The sequence below is a fragment of the Chiroxiphia lanceolata genome, chromosome 22, assembly GCF_009829145.1.
Source record: "Chiroxiphia lanceolata isolate bChiLan1 chromosome 22, bChiLan1.pri, whole genome shotgun sequence".
Lineage (NCBI taxonomy): Eukaryota > Metazoa > Chordata > Aves > Passeriformes > Pipridae > Chiroxiphia > Chiroxiphia lanceolata.
Window position 1 is genome coordinate 4,197,425 of NC_045658.1, and position 20,491 is coordinate 4,217,915.

General features: G+C 43.6%; 1 protein-coding gene across 4 annotated transcripts in view; it reads left to right on the top strand.

Annotated features, from left to right (window-relative positions):
* Positions 1–921: 921 nt before the first annotated feature.
* Positions 922–20,491, top strand: part of CLSTN1 (calsyntenin 1) — a 37,993-nt gene continuing 18,423 nt past the window's right edge. For 2 of the 4 annotated variants that reach the window (XM_032708800.1, XM_032708802.1), the window contains exons 1-5: positions 922–1,172; positions 10,032–10,154; positions 16,273–16,302; positions 17,697–17,892; positions 20,071–20,279. In XM_032708800.1, the coding sequence (XP_032564691.1) occupies positions 1,100–1,172; positions 10,032–10,154; positions 16,273–16,302; positions 17,697–17,892; positions 20,071–20,279 (631 nt within the window). In that variant the 5' untranslated portion in view covers positions 922–1,099. The remainder of the gene's footprint in view (positions 1,173–10,031; positions 10,155–16,272; positions 16,303–17,696; positions 17,893–20,070; positions 20,280–20,491) is intronic. The other 2 variants (XM_032708803.1, XM_032708801.1) reach the window with 2 other exon arrangements.

The window sequence follows — 20,491 nt, forward strand, 5'->3', positions numbered from 1 at the left end:
CTGGGTTAAGGGTTGGACTTGATGATATTAAAGGTCTTTTCCAACCTAAATGACTCCATGATCCGGTTTGTTCCTGGTGCTTGTTGGAGGCAGGTGTTGGCAGTTTGTTGACTGAGTTTGTGCCTCCTGCTCCCAGCCCCTGTTTGGGGTATCTTTGGCACCAGTGTTGGGTAAAAAACAGCTTTTTTGCCTTTTTACTGAAAAGATCTATGAGCGTTAGGGCAAAAGCACTTAAACAGCTTTATATGGGGTTTAATTATTTCTTGAAACAGCTTTATACTGTGTTTAACTCAAGTTGAGGGGACCTTAATCAGCATTTATTAAATCAGCTGCGTGAGGTTTGGGGGACCAGTTTAAATCAGATGGGGGGGGTGTGGGCCAGTCTGTGTAAGGTTGCAGGGGGCACCGGTTTAAATCAGCTGTGTGAGGTCTGGGAGGGACACACCAGTTTAAATCAGCTGTATGAGGTTTAGATCAGCTGTGTGAGGTTTGGGAGGGACACACCGGTTTAAATCAGCTGTGTGAGGTTTCAGGGGGCACCAGTTTAAATCAGCTGTGTGAGGTTCCAGGGATCCCCGGCTCAGCCCCTCTCCCTCCGCCCCGCACCTCGGTTCAGCCCCGTTAGAAGACACCAAAACCCCCCAGAGTCGCCCCCAAACCCGCCTTCCCCGGTGCGGGAGCGGCGGTGCCGCAGTGCCCTCAGCGCCCTCAGCCGCCCGCGGGGCGGGGCGGGGGCGGGGTCGCGCCGCAGCCCGCGGGGGTTCGCAATGGGCTCTCCCGGACCCCCCCCCCCCGCCGCCCCGCGCCGTTGGTTCGCTCCCTCCCCCGCCTGGTCCCCGGCGCGGGCCCGGCCGCCATTTTAGGCGCCGCCGGCGGGGCGGGCGGGGGAGGGAGGGGAGGGACGGCAGCGGAGCGGGGCCGCGCAGCGCTTCTCCTCCCTCCTCCTCCGCTTCCTCCTCCTCCTCCTCCTCCTCCTGCGCGGGGCCGAGCCGAGCCCTCCGCCCGGCGCACAGCGGAGCCCGGACCAGCGGGGGCGCCAGCCGGGGCTGCGCGCTGCCGTCCCCGCTCCGCGCCGCCCGTGTCGCCGCTCGGCGCTGCCATGCCGGCCCCCGCCGCCTGCCCGCTGCTGCTGCTCGCCGCGCTGCTCTGCGGAGCAGCCGGGGCCGCCCGAGGTAACGCCGCCGCGGGCGGGCGGGCGGGCGAGGCAGGTCCGGCTCCCCCCGGGGCTGCGCCGCGGGCGAGGGGACGGACGGTGTCCTTGGCTCCGTGCGCGGGGGAGGGAGCGCAGGGGCGGGAGGGAGCGCAGGGGCGGGAGGGAGGGATGGAGGGGGGAGGATGGCGCGGGGGTGACCCCGCCGCGGCCATTGCACCTGCAGAGGGAACGGGGGGGATGGCGGCTCGTCCTCCGCACTCACCTGCGCCCGGAGCCCCCCGGCCCGGCGGGGGCCGCGCTCGGTGCTGTGCCCGCCCGTTACATAACGGGGCCCGCGGCGGGCGGGGGGCGGCACTTGTTGCCGGGAGGGTCCCGCGGGCAGACCCGGCCGGAGCGGGGCCGGGCGAGGCGGATAAAACCCACCCGGAGAGCCCCCCTCGGGCTGCCCGGCCCGCGGCCGAGCCGGAGCCGGTACCTTGGCCAGACCTTGAGGGTTCGGCGGTGCGAACGCGGCCTTGTGGCTATTGATTATCCCGAGGAGCAGCAGCAGCAGCATCATACGCATTGCGGGGCTGCTCCCGAGCACGGCTCAGCGAGAGGCTCGGGGACGTTTCCCCACCTGAAGGTTACCCCTGGCTCCGGGGGTGCCGCTCCTGCAGGGCTCGGCCGGTCTCCTGTGATGAGATCGGAGGTCTTGGCGTTGAATCGGAGCGTGGGTTGGAAGCGCGGCCGTAAAACGGCTTGTAAATACATTGAAGGGAAGTTCGTCATGTAAAACCCAGCTCGTTAAAGGCACATCTTGCTGCGGTTTCCCCGTGTGGGATCCAGAAGCTGCTGCTGTAGTAAGTCCTCTGCCAGCTGTTCAGGCAGTGGCCATCATTTACCTGTCTAAGATCTCTTTAAGTACAACCTATTCACAAGCGCTTCCCGGAACCATTAAATAAACTGGCGTTTACCACACCAGTACAGAAGCACAGTGTCACTGAATTGCTGGGCTTTTCCGTCCTTTGAAATTAGGAATAAAACTAACATCAACAACCATTTTCAAAGAAAGCTGGTATGTGCTTGGAAATGGTGAATTTAGGCAGCCTTACCCAGGGCAGCTCTGTTAGGGCTGCTCTTTTGCAGCTTGTTACAGCCTGTACCTGCTTTCAGTCAAATCTACAGAGCTGCTGGACTGCAGGTCCTGATCTGTTAAACTTCAGCACACGTAACTGAGTTACAGAATGAGGTCTGGTTTGGCTTAGGGTGTGCAGTTGCCTCAGTCCCTGTGACGTTCTGGCTGCTGTAGGTAGGCCTGTTAATAATGTTAGGTGAAGATGCATTTAGCGACAAGCAAACTCTGGAGAACACCTGGAAACCTACGGGAGTAACTCTGTTTCATTTCCCCATTGGTAGGAGAGGCATTTGTTTGGAAGCTTTTTTGGTAAGCTTTCCATTTTGTGCTGTGTTGTCAGGTCCATTTTTTTTTTCAAGTACAGCTTCATCTCTTTCGTCTGTGCCTTTAAAAGTCCTTGTTACTGGGGTTGCTGAGATCTATTGCAAGTGGTGAAAACGGAACTGTGCTTGGTTTAGTAATGGGCTGGGAAGGAAACACCAGAGTGGTGGGTTCTGCTCTCCAGTCTTGCTATTCCTGTGGCTGGAACAGGGAGTGAAAAGTGATTTCTTTTTTGATGATGGAAAGGAATGGAAGCAGCGTTTGGGGAATGTGATCTTGCACAAAAGACAGGTGTGAGCTGCCTGACCTCTAGTTAAGGGGTGCACAGAGTGGTTTCAGGTTCTGAAGAGGCATCTTCTACTCCGGCTGATGCAGGACTCTTAATTCACCTGAATTTATTTTGTAGTTGGTCAAGTTGACCCAAATATTTCTAAGCTTGTTGGGCTAAGGTTGCAGTAGGAAAGCAGCAGCTGCAGTGCATTCAGTGTTTGTGAGGGCGAAGCATTTGGATGTTTCTCACCAGAGCTGGATGGGGAGTGGAATGGAGGGAGTTTCCAGAGGAGAAGGCAGTGATGGCTGCTGCTTCCACAGTTCCTGACCAGGTAGCTAGACCTCTGCCTTGGGGCCCTTCCAATTTACTATCATTTAGGAGGGGTATTGATGAAAATCTTGAGGGAGCTTTGCTGATCTGTGATGTTTCAGGAAGTTATGTGGTGCTGTGAATGTCTTAAATCCAAACCACAAACCACTTTGTTACTACCACAGTCTTACTGCAGATGTTTCTTTGACACAGGAACAGCCTTTATAATACAGGGCTGGAGATTAGGTTTCTATCTCCTTCCTAGAGGCAAGGAAATGTAACACTGCCCAAAGCATTATGAAAAGACAGTTTGGCTATTTATGGGGCCTGTATTTTTTTTTTACTCTCCAAGTATTTATGAAAGTAAGAGACCACTGAGAAGAGACAGAATTAACCAGTGCTAGACCTTTCTCTGGTACACAGTGATTGGGAAAACATTATATACAGGCATCTGTTCATGCAAACAGTTTTAATCTCTTCTTCTGTGTATATTATTTAAAATAATACACTGCTGTGGAAACTGAAATGGGGGAGAAATGATTTGGGCAAACATGGTTTGCTTTGTGTGTTTGGAATACTCTTGTGCTAGTTCTCCCATATTACTGGGCTGCAGGTTGTGCCAAGTTAGCAGGAAAATTCATCCATAGAAAGTTTTCTAGGCCTAAAAAATGTATCAAAATCACCAGTTTGAGATTGTTGCAAACAGTTGTTTTTGAGGAGAAGGGCAGAAGCTGAGCTTGTGGACTTGCCATTCTCATGGAAGTCAGGAGGGATGAAGTTAAACCCAGGTCAGGCCACAGCTCAGCATAATGTGAACATCCCGTAACTCAGAACTCTGGTATTCTGGGTAAAGCAGCATTTCCTGCCATGAAAACCCAATATGGGATAGCTTAGTGGCTTGTGGCTCTGAAACAGTTCTGCAGAGGAGAAAAAAACCTTGTGCAGTCATTAATGTTCTCTGAATAAAAAGCGCTTCTACCATTTTTCTGAGCCTTATCTCATTCTCTAAAGTTTTATTTGGAGAAGTCTCTCTGAAATGTGGTTTATGGCATTAAGGGCCATATGTCTTGTAGAATTATCACTATTGGCCAAGACAGAAGTGATACCTCAAAACATGGGGGAGTTTAGTGAGTTGGAAACCTTCATCCTAAATAAATCTTGTTTTGCTCTCTAATTCATTTGATTTGTACTGATTGACTCCTATTGGCTTCAACAGGGACTAAACCTCCTTAGGAGCCTTTGGGAAGGATTATTGGAAACCTCAGTGCCTTTGAAGAACTGTCTGTCTGTCCTTTGTTTGTAGCATTAGGTCTCATCTCACTTGCTTTGTATCCCATTGAAAACAAGTTGCAGCTCCTGCTCCCAGCGGGTTTCCCTGGTTTTTAAATGGAGTCAACAAGTAGAGCCAGAAGTGCCAGCTACACCGAGATGATGTTGGCTGTGTTTGTAAATCCTGTTTCCTTTCAGGGAGTGAAGTGTATAAATATGACAACAGTTAGAAAGTAAAGGATTTCCACTCTCGTGCTGTAATTAGCAAAATTTAAGATAACGTTTATTAATTTAATGTTTATAGTTAGGGGCTTATGTTTTCTATTTGAGTCTTCTGTTTGGTGTAAAACATTTTAAATTTCACTTGAAAAATTAAGGCTTTGTTGTCTTAATCCTATTTAAACTGTTTTGTGGTGGGATCTTTGTTTTCCCTGCCAGGCTTTTATCCAAATTGAAATTTGGTTGGTATATCCTCTGTTTAAGGTCTTTGGCACAACTGAATGTTGTGGATAATAAAAATTGCAAATAGTTTATAATCAGTTCTTTACATGTCCCTTAGTTTCATCGGGCTCATAGCAAAACTTCCATGTGCCTTTGTACAAATAACATCAGATTTAGGCAACTGGGTCAATGTAGAACAAGAAACTTTCTGTAAGTGGTGATAAACCAGAGATTTTTTTTCCCTGCAAAAAACATAATAAAACCTGTTGAATTCTCACAGTTTGCATATGGCGTTTGGAGAATTGGTGTTAGTTGTACAGACTGTAGGCATCTGATAATTTATAAACATTACCTTGTGCTCCAGGGTACAGCAGTTGTGCTCCTTAACTGTGGCAGAGAGTCCAAGATAGGGATCTGAAGTTGTGGGATGAGTTTGAACCACCTGATTTTCCTTCAGCTGGGAACCCCAGAGGTTGATGTTGGTGGATGTCCCTGCCCACACCCAGCCCTTCTCCTGGGGCATCTCCTGGAGATTCCGAGTGAATCTCCTGGATTCACCCTCCTATATTTTGTTGCTGCTGGAGTTTTCCCACTAATGGAAATGGTAGTTTGTCTTGGAACCCCATGCCAGAGATAAGAAAAGCTCTGTGCTATCAAGAAACTCAGCTTTCAAGCAGAACTTGTGTTTGATTTTATCCCGTTGTTATCCTGGTTGTGGGCGATGACTTCTGATAAAATTCTAGGTATGAGAAGACCCAATTAAATAAACAAACACAGTAAATCCTTTCATTGCCACTGATACACATTTGAAGTTGTTTATATCCAGAGTTAATCCTCAGCCTCTTCTCCTGGAGAATGGAGGCAGAGCTGGGAGTGCTGGGCAGGACAGAACACACATTGTAATCAGGCCATGCTACGCCCTCTCTTATTCAACTTTACTTTCAGGGTGGAGAGGGCAGATTTTATTGTGTAGATCTTTACCACTTGGCTGGGCTGTGTTTTTCTCTAGTTATGTACAACACAAACTTGTTCTTTTAATGATATTGCTTGAAATTTCATCAGAACAGTACGAAATCATGAATATTCAAGGTAAGACATATCTCAGAGTTCTTACTGCCTCGGTGAAAGGTATCCTTGTGATCTCTGGCATCAAGAGGAAGACGATTAAAGAAAAGATGTACAGTAATCAATTTTTGTCAGACCTTCAGGACAGGAGTAAAGGACTGTTTACTCAGTTCATGGAGTGCAGTTCATCTGTATTGACAGAGAATAAAATTCTGTTTTTATGAGTGTTCCTCTGAATTTTTCATGAAGTCTCAAAGGTGGATTTTAAAAACAGGTATTTTATGTTTACTATCACTAGATTGAGCATCTGCCTTTTGAACTGTAGTACTTATTGAGTTTAACAGGTTTTACCCATTAATTCTTAAGAATTTATTTTCTCATGAATCTGATTCTGATGATATGCAACGTGGCTAAAGAGCACTGTATATTAGAAGTAGTTACATAGAAGAAAAAGTATTTTCAGCTACAGTCCTTTGTGGTTGAGGTGTGTCTAAATCTTCAGTTGTGTAGGTGCCAGATCCAGTTTAAGTCAGATGAACTGCTGACCACTTGTAAGGAGAGAACGGAAGTCCTCAGAAAGGACTTTGATAAGTACATTTAATTTTAATATTTGCTTTCAGATTATAGAGCTGAATTAATTCTGATTGTCTTAATAGCTTCTGATTAAAGTTTCCATATTAGCCCTAAACCCCATTTCCCTGTTACACAGTCATTTGCATTCATTAATTCCTTTAAACAGCAGGAAAAGGTTGCTGCTGGTTATCTGATGGATTGGATTCTGCAGCATCAGCCATTGCTCTTGGGAAGCATCCTTGCTCTGAGGCACATTCCCTTTGCTGCAGAACAGTCAGGAAAGCTGCTGTGTTCTGTTTCAGGAAAAACTGAGCCCATTTTCCTGGAGCAAACGGGGTTTTAAAGCCCTGTGTTGGAGGCACACACCCCGTCAGGCACCAGTGCCCTCAACAGCAATTGTCTGTGGATAAACCGAGTTGGACAGGAGGCTGGTGCTCACCTTGTGGGTGAGTGTTCCATCAGGATTGGCAGAAGGGAGGCTCTGGCAGGAGCTTTACCCTTCAATTTGCCACCTGGAAAAAGCGGAATGCTCAGCTGTCCTTGGAATTTCCTCCTGCCCACTGAAAGCTGAGGAGAAGTCGGCGTTCTGTGTTGTGCCAGTGCAGCTTCCCCCACTTGACTGGATTAAATGCTCGTTGGGATTTACAGCAGATTCCAGCTGAGGCGCTTACAGATAGTGTGAATATTGTATTTCAAGGAAACCAGTGTAGTTTATCCCGGTTAAATGGCAAGAGATTAACAGCTCAGGGCACTTTGTTAGTGTCAAGCTTGGAATAGGCCGGCTGGTTTGGTTTGAACTGAACAGTCTGGCTTTGGACAACTTCCTCTGGAGATTGCAGGAGTTTTGTGACAATTAAACTGTCCTTTCCCATTTTTTGGCCTCTTCTGAGTCCAACATTTAATAATATTGAAACTGTCTGAGATAGACTAGTGCTTGGTTCAGATGGGCTGAAGGGAAGCAGGGATGTGTGGCTCGTGAGCTGTGCCTCGTATTTCAAATGCTGGCTTGAGAATTCCTTCCAGTGTGTGGTTATGCTGGAGTCAGTAGATCACAAATACGGATAACAGACCTTTCCTGGATATTCAGCAGTAAGTTTGGTGTTTTAAAATCCAGTGATGTTTAGCCTTCATACACACAAAGGGATTTAAGCTTTATGTTTTAAAATCTGGTGATGTTTTAGCCTTCCGAAACACAAAGGGGTTTAAGCTTTATGATTTTATTGTCTGCAGCACAATAAAAGGACATGACTTTGCTTTCAACTGGGCCTGTTGTTTGAAGGTTCACTAGACTCTGCAGATGCTCAGCATGCTCATAATTCTGTTCATATGTGGTTACAGTACTTCAAGGATTTATAGAACTCCCTACCCAGCAGTAGTGGGATTTAGTAGGTTGCTAAATTAGGAGAAGGTTTCTCAGTGCTTTAAGTTTATTTTTTTTTTATTGTAATGTACATTCAGAAGCGTTAGAATGGAGCTGGAGATTTTTTTTTCTGGCAGAAACCTGTTCTAGTATTTTATACCAGATCCTTGCAAGGACTAAGATAAACCCATGAAAGAACTCAGATCTCATCAGTTGGGGTGTAACTGCCCCAGATGAATGGAGAGAAAATGACACAACTGTGACCTCCTTGTGCTCCTAAAGCCAAAGCTGTGTTGGTGAGACACTTTTCTTGAGACCAGGTTTGAACTGACAGACAGATTTCCATGGGAGCCTCAGGCTGTAGCAGTTAACTGGCACCTTCCTTCCCTCTGAGGTGCCTTTGAGCACCACCAGGTTTGTTGTGACACACCAGGTTCTGGGAGGGTTCAGCACAGAGAACCTCTCTGGGTAAATACAATAATGTGGTTGGCATTTAAGTGGCTCTTTGGTGTGCTGGATATTCAAAGTGTGCCTATGGAAGCAATAAAGTGTGTGTTGCCATATTGAGTAAAACCACGAGGCAGCAATTAAACACTGTTTGCATTAAAATAGTTTGTTGTGAGTCCTCCCTTGGTGCATTGTTCTGGATGAAGATGATATATCCTGTCTGCTGTTGCTGCTAACCAGTAAAAGATTGCACATGAAAGCATATTGGGAGTATTATGGTTTCCTGTATGAGTTCTCTAGGTTTAATTGTTTATTGAAGTGTCCTTTTATCACTGTTTTTAATTCCCCTGGGTAGCATGTGGCACATGACATGAATCCATTTTAGTTTGTGGGAGAGGCAGGATTCAGAAGTCAAGGTTAGCTTTACATCTCTGCCTCTTGACAGTCTGCTTATATAATTCTTCAGAGGTGAAAGAGAGGGACTCAGCTGTGTGTAAGTGTTCTGGCTGTGGTGTGTATTTTGCTGTGATTGCACAGGCATTTATTTCATAAGTTGTAAGTTCTTGATCTCATGAAGACCAAAATCTGGGTGATGTTGCCTATTGAATGCTGTCTGGTGTGTTTGCTGTAACCTCCAACAAAGCATTTCTAATATTTGGCTATACATCTAAAGGTGCTCCTCAACAGTATTTACGAATCAAGAGTAGCCCAAGAGGGTTTTTTAAGTAACAAATATACATTGCTTGACACAATTTAAGTGAAATGGATACGTGTGGAACCTCAGCATGAAGAGACTTCCACCAGGAGAAATGGGATGTTCAGCTGTCAAGAGAATTAGTTGTTACACCACATATACTTGTGGACTGTGAGCTTTATGTGTCTTTGGGAGCATAACATAAAGCTAAATATTTAATAATCAAGGCACTCTCATGTTGGATTGTCACCCAGTAGATGGTAACCTATTAGATAACGTCTGATTTTGTCTTGCATCTTTGGTGATGTACCAGAATAAACTCTTTTTGCCAGGTGACAAGGAGAGATGCTGCAATTTCTCTGCAGCAGAGAATTCCAGTCATCTGGAAAGAGGCTCAAGTGCTCACTTTGCAGGTTCTGTGCAGAGTTGAAGGATGCTTTCAGGGGCAGGTTTTTGGTGGGGTTTCCCTGTCTCTTAACTACTGCATAACTTATGTTTGATCTCTTTTCCACCTGTGCTCTTCATAAAAAACCCCATACAGGGCAAAATGCTGAAACCAGAGCAAGCCTTCATGTTCTGCAGAGTAGTCCAGCAGCTGGATCCCAAGTTTTCCAAGTTGGAGGGCAGTAGAGTGTAAACAAACCCTTGTGTTATCTGTTGGCTGGGCTTTTCTCCTCTGGTGCTGACTGCAGGCTTTTCTGGTGTCACACTTGGCACTGATGGCAGTGGCTCCCCATCACTGGTAGAAGGTTTTTGAATTGCTCTTCAGGGCCATCATAAATCCCAGCATAGTTAGAAACTAATTTAGTTTCTCTGAGTTACTTTTGGAAAGCCTACAGGGACACTCAGCTCTTCTGAACATACCTAGCCAGGATTTTGTCTCAGATTTTTTTCATTTAGTAAAATGCTGATTCAGAATAAAGAAGAAAACACTGAAATCAGTATTGTAAATAATTTTTTTTTAAAAGAAATTACCAAACAACTTGACTTTGTACTTTGTTTTCCTTTCAGTTAACAAGCACAAGCCATGGATTGAAACCACCTATCATGGCATAATTACAGAAAATGACAACACGGTGCTCTTGGACCCCCCTTTAATAGCCCTGGACAAAGATGCCCCTCTGCGGTTTGCAGGTAAAGAATTCAGCTGCATTTCTGCTTGAAGGAGTGCAAATGCTTTCTTGAGGACAAATGCTCTGTGTTAGTGTGTTTTCCCTAACAGGAGTTTTTAGATCCTAGGGAGTGTTTGTGCACGGACCAGAGTTTTATTTCAGATTTCCAGCTGTATCCAGGTATCTCTCTATTGCAGGTATTCCATGCTGCTTCAGTTTCATGTGCAGATGTTAATTTTTCTGGTGTTTTATTTTTTTTTCCTCAATCCTCTAGATTCCACATTTCACAGCATTCAGTCTGGGACTTCTGAAACAATGATTTTCTTATCATTCTCAAGCATTTGGTTTTCTTGCTGTTTTTGATTTGTGTCTTAATAGAGTGAAAATACTAATTAATAGAATTAAGATTGCATGTCTGTGATAGGTTTGCTTAACAGTCTGGGGTATTTCAAAAAATGGATGACCTCTTCTGACTGAAGAAAAGGGTTTTCTGACTGAAGGAAAGGGTTTTCTGACTGAAGAAAAGGGTTTTCTGACTGAAGAAAAGGGTTTTCTGCTCTAGCAAAGACTACAGAGAATGATGCAAAAGATATTTGCAAAATGTGGGTTAATCCTTCACTTTGAACATATACTGAAAAGTGACATTTTTCTTACAAACTTAGGCAGTAGATTTTTTTTCTGAAAACTGCTGTTTAACAATACTGAGTTCATGATTTGGATGCAGTGTTGTGGAAAGTATTTTTTTTATTTATTAATTTTTTTTTTTTTTTTTTTAGTTTGACCAAGTATTAGAAAGATGTGTTTGAAGAATACCACTGGGCATCTGCAGGTGTTTAAATTACTTGTAGCAGATAACACAAGCTTAAATTGGATATTTGCAAGAGGCTTACTTGATGAAGTAAAATTTGAGAGCTGAGAATCCTAAGTGGAATACCTAAAGGATGTGACATGAGCCATTTTTGGGAGCATTGCTTCAAGGAGGAGGGGATAGGAAAGGGGAGTAATTAAATTAAATTAACAGCCATCTGAAGTGTTCAGCACTGCATTGTGTGCTGGAGTGTTACAGCAGTTTGGTCACAATTTTCTTTAAAGTGGTGCTTAAAGTAACAGTTTTGTTGCCTTGTCATAAGGCTGTAATTATCTCCAAGGAAGTTGGAGATAACGGTAAATTCAGAAGTTCAGAGATAAAACCTCTGAAATTCAGACTTTTTCTCGTGGATACATATGGCTGAGGCTCCTCAGGGATCTTAACTGGAAATAAAAACTGCTGTCTTTGTACAGGAGCCTTTTCCTGATGAAGGAGCTCGTGTTGGGATACATGAAATCTGTTCAGTAGAAAGAGGTTTGGGAAGGCTGACTTGTGTACTCAGTGCTGAGGAGAACATCAGTCACCTCTCACAGTTCTATAGTGCTTTAAATGTAGATGCTGGTAGTTTGGCAGCATGGAATGGATTCTGAAAATGGCAATTTTGTACCTCTTGGATAGTAATGTTTTCAGGAAAATCCTGTCAGAATATTTTCAAATATGTTGTCAGGTTTGCAGAGGAAAATCTGATGTCAAATGAGCCTTTTTCCATTGGGTTGGTCTAAATTGGGTAAACCTGCTTTCATTTAATGAACCTTTTTACCACCTGGGAGTTGGTTTTATTAACTGTTTGTATAAACTATATATTTTGGCTTTCAAAAACTGACAATTCTTCAGCAGCAGCAGCCCAACAGATTTAAAGAAATCAGATTTTGGCTATAGCACGTTGAGGTTGTGAAGAAATTCTCCTCAGGACAAGACTGTTGGGTTTGAATTGCAGGAATTCTGAATGCCATGGGGGTCTGGAAAAGTGTTTGTTTGCCATTAAATGGAACAGTGCTTGAGCCTGTCCTTGAGGAGCCCAGCTGACTCTGCTCCCAGCTCTGGCTGGGCTGCTCTGCTGTGTCCTGGCACAGACAATAGTGGTGCTGGTGTCCAGCAGCATCTCTGGGGGTGTTCAGGTGGGAGAAACCCATTAGGCCAGGGATGTGTTTTCACAGCAAAACAAAGCATTTTCAGGATTAAATGGACCTATTTCAGCCCTTACTGGTCTAGTCCTACTTATAAACCAAATTTATTCATGCTTCAAAAGGCTGGATGTTTTAATTAACTGTGCCCTCTAGCTGAGCTGTGAAACTTCTGAACTGTGTGCAGGTTTAAAAGATTTTAAGTAGAGCTTTTTGCTTTATTTCACTTTTGAGCATGTGGAAACATCCTGAAACTAGTTCATTTAGCTGCTTTGTGGCACATGAACTGTGGGGCAGGGAAAAGCAATATTTTATAGCTTTGCTCACTGTGTGCTGTGGGTAGGATCCTGAAATTTGGGTGTGCAAAGATAAGTAGGGTTATAGAGACATTTATTTCTATGGTTTTAAATCTGAAATGACACACTTTGGAGAACAGAGTTTGATGTCGTGCCAGGTTGCTCTGCCAAACTGCCTGACATGTAGGGACCCCATGGAATCAGCCTTTTGCCCCATGATTGTTACAGATCTGCTTGAGGAGACAATGACCATTCTTGTTTCTCAGTGAAACTCCTGTGTTGGAATTTGATCCCAAGTGGTGTTGCTGTAAAAAATAAAATAAAGGATGGCACATTTCCTATTGTACGTTTGAGTAATTTGTGTCTAAAATCAGTTTGATGTCTGAAGCTCTCAGTGGGGATTTCCCCTTTACTGTGCAAAAAGGAGCTGATTTTTTTATTGCATTTGAAGCAGACAATGTTGTATCTGGATGCCTCCACAGAGCTGGATGTGTTTTGTTATGAGAGTGTAAGGCAGGGTCTCGCTGGCCAGATGTTGGAAATGTTTCCCTTGTGGAAGGAAATGTTTCCTTGGCTTTTTGATGTGCCTTTAATAGGGCTTTAATCCCTCTTCCCCCACCCCTAGAGAAAACCACTTCTCAACCACAATCCTTTATTTTCCCCTTGCTGCTCTGGGATGCAAGAAGTATTTTCGTGGGGGTTAGGAATTCTGTGGCTTAAAGCTTGAATATGTGTAGAGCTTTGGAAAGGATCTTGCAGAATCTCTGTTCATCCTTTTAAAAAGACTCAAAAAATCCAGGAAGCCCTCGGGTCCCTGTCCCTGGGGGCCGGTTCCCATGTTGGGCTGGGACAGTGCTGATGCCTCCAGTTTGTTTAGGAATGACGTCCTGTCTGCAGCAGGTCCGTGGGCAGGGCAGGGCCCAGCTGGGAGGGGGTTGGAAAGAAATGGGATGGAGAGATGAATGACACTGGAATGAAACAGATTTTGATCTTGTCCCTTCCAATGAACAATTCAACTGCACAGCTGGGTGGCAAAACTTAAGAGGGAATTTTGTTGCAATAGAATTTCAGCCATTTTTGCATCAAATGTAGAGTGTGCATGAAGTGATGTAACAGTTTTGTGCTTAGAAATACTTGTTTAAAAGGTGATCTGTGCATGTTGAAATGGGAGACTGTCCTAAAGGCTTTCCATGGTCCTCATGCTGCTTGGTTGGAGCTGGGAGAATATACTTTCTCCTTCTGTGGAATGGAAATGGAGAGAGATTCCCAAGTCTGAAGAGTGTCCAGTCAAATATTGTATGTGTTTTACATGTTTAATGTACTTGGTATGTTAAATAAAGTAAATTATTTAATATACTTAGTACGTTAAATAAAGTATGTAGTTTAAATATCTTATGGAACTTTTTATTAGCTATAAAATTATTTTACATCATTATATCATAACAGTACAGAAAGATAGAACAGTGAAACTGAACAAAACCTTAAAATTCTACCCAATTCTCCCTGTCTTTTAACTGTGCTACACCAGAAAGGAGAAATACAGAAGTCCTTTAGGATCCAGGATTGCTGAATATTTTCTGGGTAACACAAGTTCCACAGACCTGTGTTATGTGTAAAATGAAATGGTTTTCCACCTGTCAGTAGAGCTGGGTGAAACACTGTAAAGTGCTCTCCTGGTTATTTAGCTGAACAGTTTCCAAGATATTAAATACAAATTAATTTGCAGATTGATCATCGTTCTGATCCTGGTAGAGGAGAGAATTTTATTGCAGTAACGTATCTCAATTTCAGAATGAAATGAGAATAAGCATTAAGCAGTTATTCTTCTGAGAAACATGTGGCAGAGCCAGAGTGCCCCTCAGACTGAAGCTTTCCACCTTGAGCAGCACCTGGAGACACACAGATATTTACTGGAGAGCTGATTTCTGTCTTATGCTCAGGAGCCAAAACTGGAATGCCTGAATTTCCTGGCAGCCACGTCGTGGTTGGTGCCAGAGCTCCAGGTCACTGGAGATGACAAAGAACTGACCAGTTCTTAAACAGCCTCCCCTTTCCCAAGTAGGTAATTGCCCCATTAATCCACTTCTCCCTCTTCTCTCCATTCCAGGCTTTCTGCTTTAATGTTCCCTTCCAGTGATTTTGTTCCTGTACTTTGTGTTTCACACACAGTGCTTGGCTCTCAGTGTTCCTGGCAGGGAGCAGGGAGGTGGGTGTACAGGAGTTAGGAGATGGAATATGTAAAAGCTTTGCAGTTGGAATGTCACTTCTGGCTGATCAGTGGTGTCAGCCATGAATTTAAACAGTGTAAAATTTTCTTCAATGATCCTGTTGCCAAAACACGTGAAAATCTGGGATTATATTTATATCCTGCATAAGAATAGACTGAAATAAATTATGTGGGTGCCACAAGAGGCAGCGTTCTTGGTGTGTTAAAATAAAGAGCTGATCATAAATCCAGGGATTACCTGAAGTGAGTTTCAGGGAGACCCTGTTAAGAGCTGTTTGAAAAACTGTCTCCTTTTAAAATGGTCTAGAAATCACAATAAGGTAATTTTTCTTACTTATATTTCCACTTCAGTATTAAACTGTGAATTTGCCTTCAGTAAAATATTTCTCTGTAACTAAAGTGCCTCATTTCTTTCCGAGGCCACTCTGGGATGGAGACTTGAAAGTGTTCCTGCAGGTTGTTGGAAATGTTTGAGAATTAACAGATCTGGTAAAAGTGGTTTTGAGGGTCCAGGTTTGCTTTATTGTACAGGATTTCAGGTTAAAGATGATGGTAATCAGGAAAAAAATGATGGATCTGCTGGATAACCTGTAAAAGGTGGTAGTTTGGGGGTTTAACAGGTCATGATTTCCAGGGGTTAACTGTCTTTTCATTAAAACTGAACCAGGTGCCTCTCACAGTCATGTCACAGCCCTGTAAAACTCTGTTATATCCAAGGTCTCCTCAAAGCCTGGAAGATCCAGGACATTGTGGAGGCTTCTCGTTTCCTGGGGTGGCTGGAGGGGGTGGTCAGGCTGCTCTGGGGCATCCTCAGTTCTGACAGATGGATATTTTTGAGTACCTGCACCTTTTCTGTCCAGCACTGCAGTATTTCAGCAGCAGGATAAGGTTTAACCTGGAAAAGCAGTGTGCTGCTAGGAAAATACAGAGTTCCCCCCCTCCCCATTCTTCTAATTAAGATTTTATGTTCCTCAGGATCACAGTTTAATGTTTGTATTTTTTCATCATGAGTTATGGCAATACTGTCAAGTTGGGTTTGCAATTTTGCAAGTGCTGGGGGTTCCACAACCTAAAGTGAGAAAAATTTATGTGGAAACACAAAAATCCCATGACTGTCCTAAAAAAAACAAAACCAAAACAACCTTTTTATCTGGAACTCAAAAAGGGAGTATGAAGTTTTGTAATTGTAGAAACGTGGTGGTTTCAATATAGTAGATAAAACCTGGTTTGAATTATCTGTCTCTTTTAAATAGTATAGTATAAATAAATTCAGATCAGTTCTACTTTATGGATAGTTGTTCATCACCATGGAATTTTGAAAATATCTCTTGTTTAGCAGGTGGTATTAAAAAAAAAAAGAAAAGGAAAAATCGAAAAAAACCTTTTGATGAATTTACTAAATACTTCAAAATTCTACAAATGGCAACCTGGAGTTAAAAGATTAAATCATATTTAACATAACTAAAACTCTAAAATTGTAACAGTTGCAGCAAATCACCACTGGAATTTTAAAATACAGTTTTTCCAAAGCTTTTCTGTGTAATGTTTGCATCTTTGCCTTTTCCTTATTTGCTCCCGTTCAACCTTTCCTGTTACTGACTTGGGTTTATCTTTTCTCCCTTTAGAGAGTTTTGAGGTGACAGTCACCAAAGAAGGTGATAAAGGGTTCTTTCTATCCCTTTTATGAATATTAACCTACTAACTTTGGTTATGAAATGGGGAATCAGCACTGAAACAGAAGATCCTGTCATGCACTTTTGTCCCATTTATTCTCCCAGTTTTTTTCTATTTTAAAATATATTGATTAAAAACTGTTATGTAACCAAACCCTTGGTTAGAAATATCTGTAAATCAGACATCCATTTGAACCATTTGGGGTTATTGTACCTTGTGTGGACACTGAAGAAGTTGGTTTGGGGGGAAATTAGCATTTTATGGTGTTTTCACTTACAGCTTTTTTGGGACATCTGAAGTTTTTTGAAGTGCTTTGTAAAGTAATATATAAGTGCTGAAGCATTACAGCCCCTGCCCTGCAGAACATATCCTTCAGTACTTTCTTCATGAGTTTAAATATGAATCAAACCCCCTTTTTTTGAAGACCTCTAGACATGTTTACAGTAGGAGAGCATTCTTGGTACTGTGGTACCACTGCAACTATAACAGCAAAACAGTGGGCTTTGGTGGTGGAAGAAAATCACCTTCAAAACATGAATTATACAGGTAAAAACCCAGTGTGGGTGCTCAGACAGCTTGAGTGGCTTTTGTTGTGTGCTGGGCTTACCCAGCTGTGCCAGCCAGAGTCTTGCAGTGCAGTGTGAGGCTTAGATGTGTTTCAAAATGATGTGCTAGGGACTGCTCTTCCAGGTCTGTAGGATGAAGGGTTTGGATAGAAGCACAGCCTCCTAAATCATTCCACGTGAGAGCTCCCTTGGCTAACATTGACCCGTGTTAGTAGATAGCAGTTGAAATGGATGCCTGAGAAGTTGGTATTTCTACCTTTCTCATTCAGTAGTTTATTTTGATTCCCTGATTTTAGCCAGGTACATTGCACAGGAAGACTTTGCCCTTTGATCTGTTGACAGAATTTCTGTAATTCTGGTGCTGAACCTGTACTCGGAGCTTTTTCATCCCTCGACTCGTAACTGTGCATTTTAACCTTCTGCTCTGGTCAAAACGAACCAGCTGCCCAGCTATTCCCAGTAGCTTGGCATAGAAGACATTACCAGTGGCCTTGGCTGTGTGCTCACATGAGATCTACTCTTACCCTAGAGCTATCTCAAGTACTCCTGTGAAATGCCTGTCTACATTTCTCTTTTTCTCTTTTGTCCTCCTGCATGAATGGATGCAAAGTAAACAAGTTGCTTGGAAGGGCAGACGTTTGCTTCTGTTTTTACTAAAGTTCCCAGAAATCACCCATTTTAAAGCACAGTGCTCTTGCTTTGTCCACAGACCCTCACAAACCCTTGGCTGCAAAATATTCGGTCGTTTTATTTTATAAACGTGTCGCCGACTTCTGCCGGTTCTGACCTCTCTCCCTTTGGCTCTGTAGGTGAGATCTGTGGATTTAAAATTCACGGGCAGAATGTTCCCTTTGAAGCAGTGGTGGTGGATAAATCCACTGGTGAGGGAATAATCCGCTCGAAGGAGAAGCTGGACTGTGAGCTGCAGAAGGACTACACCTTCACCATCCAGGCCTACGACTGCGGGAAGGGACCAGACGGGGCAAACTCCAAAAAATCCCACAAGTGAGTAAATCTGGGCTGGGCTGAGGGGAAGTTTGGTTGCAAGGGGTCTCCTGCTCGTGGTGGTTTATTGTCTGTGTAGAGTAAATGTAAACCAAGTGTTAATACTGGAAGACTTTTTTCATATAAGCCCAGAATCACAAAATGGTTTGGAAGGACAACAGTGGGTCATCTGGTGCAGCCTCCCTGCTCCAGCAGGATCATAATGGGGATGAGAAGAGCAGTCAAATGGACATGAACTGCTTGGACATCTCTTCATTTGTGTTTTATGTGGCACTGCTTCATCCCTTGATGTCTCTGAATTTACATTAGAAAATAGTGTGGGGATAGAAGCAGAAAAACTGTTGATACACTTAAAATGTGGCTCAAGTTGATACAGAGTTTGCATGGGACATCAAGCCTGGATGTTGTTTCAGAATTCAGTTTCTAAATCCCAAAACCTGGTTCAAGAAGTCAATCTATATTAAACTTAACAAAATGCAAAAGAAGACATGTTGTTATCATTTGCAGACAGCCTCACCAAAAGAACCCAAGATCAATAGCACAAGGCTCATCTCTGCCTAGATTGAAGAATGGGAACAAAGCAATCTTCAGCTAATCTTTAGCTAAAGAAAAACCACAATATAAAATACCCTCTACAAAATCCACTTGAGAATAGCTGTTTAACACCCTGGTGTAAACATCTGCAGAGCATGTGGGAGATGAGCTGCTGTGTGAGGCAAAGAAGGCAGTAAATAAGATCCAGAACAGACTAGCAGAGGTCAACTTGGTGACAAACACAAGTGTGCTTCAAAATAGGCAGCAGAATGTAACCTCCTAAAGGATTGCATTTAGGGAAAATAGCTGTGTCCTTAAACTGTTTGGTACTCAATTTGACTTTTGAAAGAAGATTTCAAAGAGAAGGATGGCAACAAATGTTTTGTTGGGTTGGCTCGAATTATGTTCTTTGTTCAGGTCCTCCTCCACACTGTAGAATTTATCTGTATTTTTTCTACCTGTGCTGGTTGAGATAAAAACTTTCCTCTGATGGGTCTAGTAAAAATTAGGGTTATCCAAATTGAGCCTATGTCCTGAACATCTAGCAGCACACTCTGCTACTGTTCTCCCACATCAGAATGATGGGTTTTCACAATCTACACCTACAGGCCACAGTTCACATTGCCCTGGCCCATGGCTGGCTGTGTTATGGGGGGTTTTGTGGTTTTTAACAGTCTTGGAAGTGTAGATCTACAAGTCAGAAATGTCCAGTTTGTTTGGTACCTTATTTTTGGTGGAGTTTATTTAGCATGTAGGATAAAATAAAACCTTAAATCATTAGGAAACTTCTGCTTTTATGGAAGGACTGTAATTGTTGAATTCTTCATTAGTTATTTTCCATCATTCATCTTTTCTCCTCGGTCAGTGACAGAAACTGCTTTATTTTTCCTATTCTGTGTGCACCAGCAATCAGTGACAGGCATGAAAGGATGGAATTCAAGATCCAATCTGTTTTGGATTATCCAGCAAGCTGCATGATGTGTTAAAGTGTATCTACCACTTCTGTGATTCTTCCATTTAAATTGTCTGATTTCTCATTTCTCCATCTAACAAATAAGCCTGTTTTCACTGACTTACACAGCTGAGTACTTTATTAGCCAAAGAAAGCCAATCAAATGCACTTGACTGAGCTCTTAGTCTAAGACCAGTCTTAACTGTCACTCTTGTTCACATGAAATAAAATTGGGGTGTTCATATCAAATACTCTGACAGCAGGGAAGAAGTAGGATTATACTGTTTTAACAAAAGTAAAAGCCTATTTTGTCACAGCTCTGTTTCATTGCAATTCTGTAAAATGGTGCCAATTTTATGGTTGCAATGCAAAGGTTTGAATGTTATTTGCAAATAAATAACAGTAGTAAACAATAATGTAGAATTGCACTGATTTATATGGCAACACACTGGAAAAACACCCACGGCTCTCCTAGTTAGGGTAGTTTCTGAGACTGTTGGCTTTATTAGTCATTTCTTCCTGAGGGCTGGAATTCCGAAGGACGGGTTCCCGTGGAGAAGAGCGAGCTGTTGTACCAGAAGTCCTGGCACGAGCAGGAGCTGTGCAGCCTCCAGGCTGACCTGTGTGTGTGTTCTTCCAGAGCCACAGTCCACATCCAGGTGACCTGTGTGTGTGTGTGTGTGTTCTTCCAGAGCCACAGTCCACATCCAGGTGAACGACGTGAACGAGTACGCGCCGGTGTTCAAGGAGAAGTCCTACAAGGCCACGGTGATCGAGGGCAAGAGGTACGACAACATCCTCAAGGTGGAGGCCCTGGATGCAGATTGTTCCCCCCAGTTCAGCCAGATCTGCAGCTACGAGATTGTGACTCCAGATGTGCCCTTTGCCATTGACAAGGATGGTGAGTGCAGTGGGAATTGTTGTCATCTGTCACCCAAAAAACGGGATTCCAATGGGTCAGCCCAGAAGTACAGCAGGCCTGTTTAACCCCTCCCTAAGCAGAGTTAAACAGAGGTGTTCAGTCTGAATTAATAATGAACAGTGAGATGTCTTTCAATGCCAGTACCATGTGCTGTCACTGATGGCAGGAGCAGATGGGGGGTTGCATCTCTG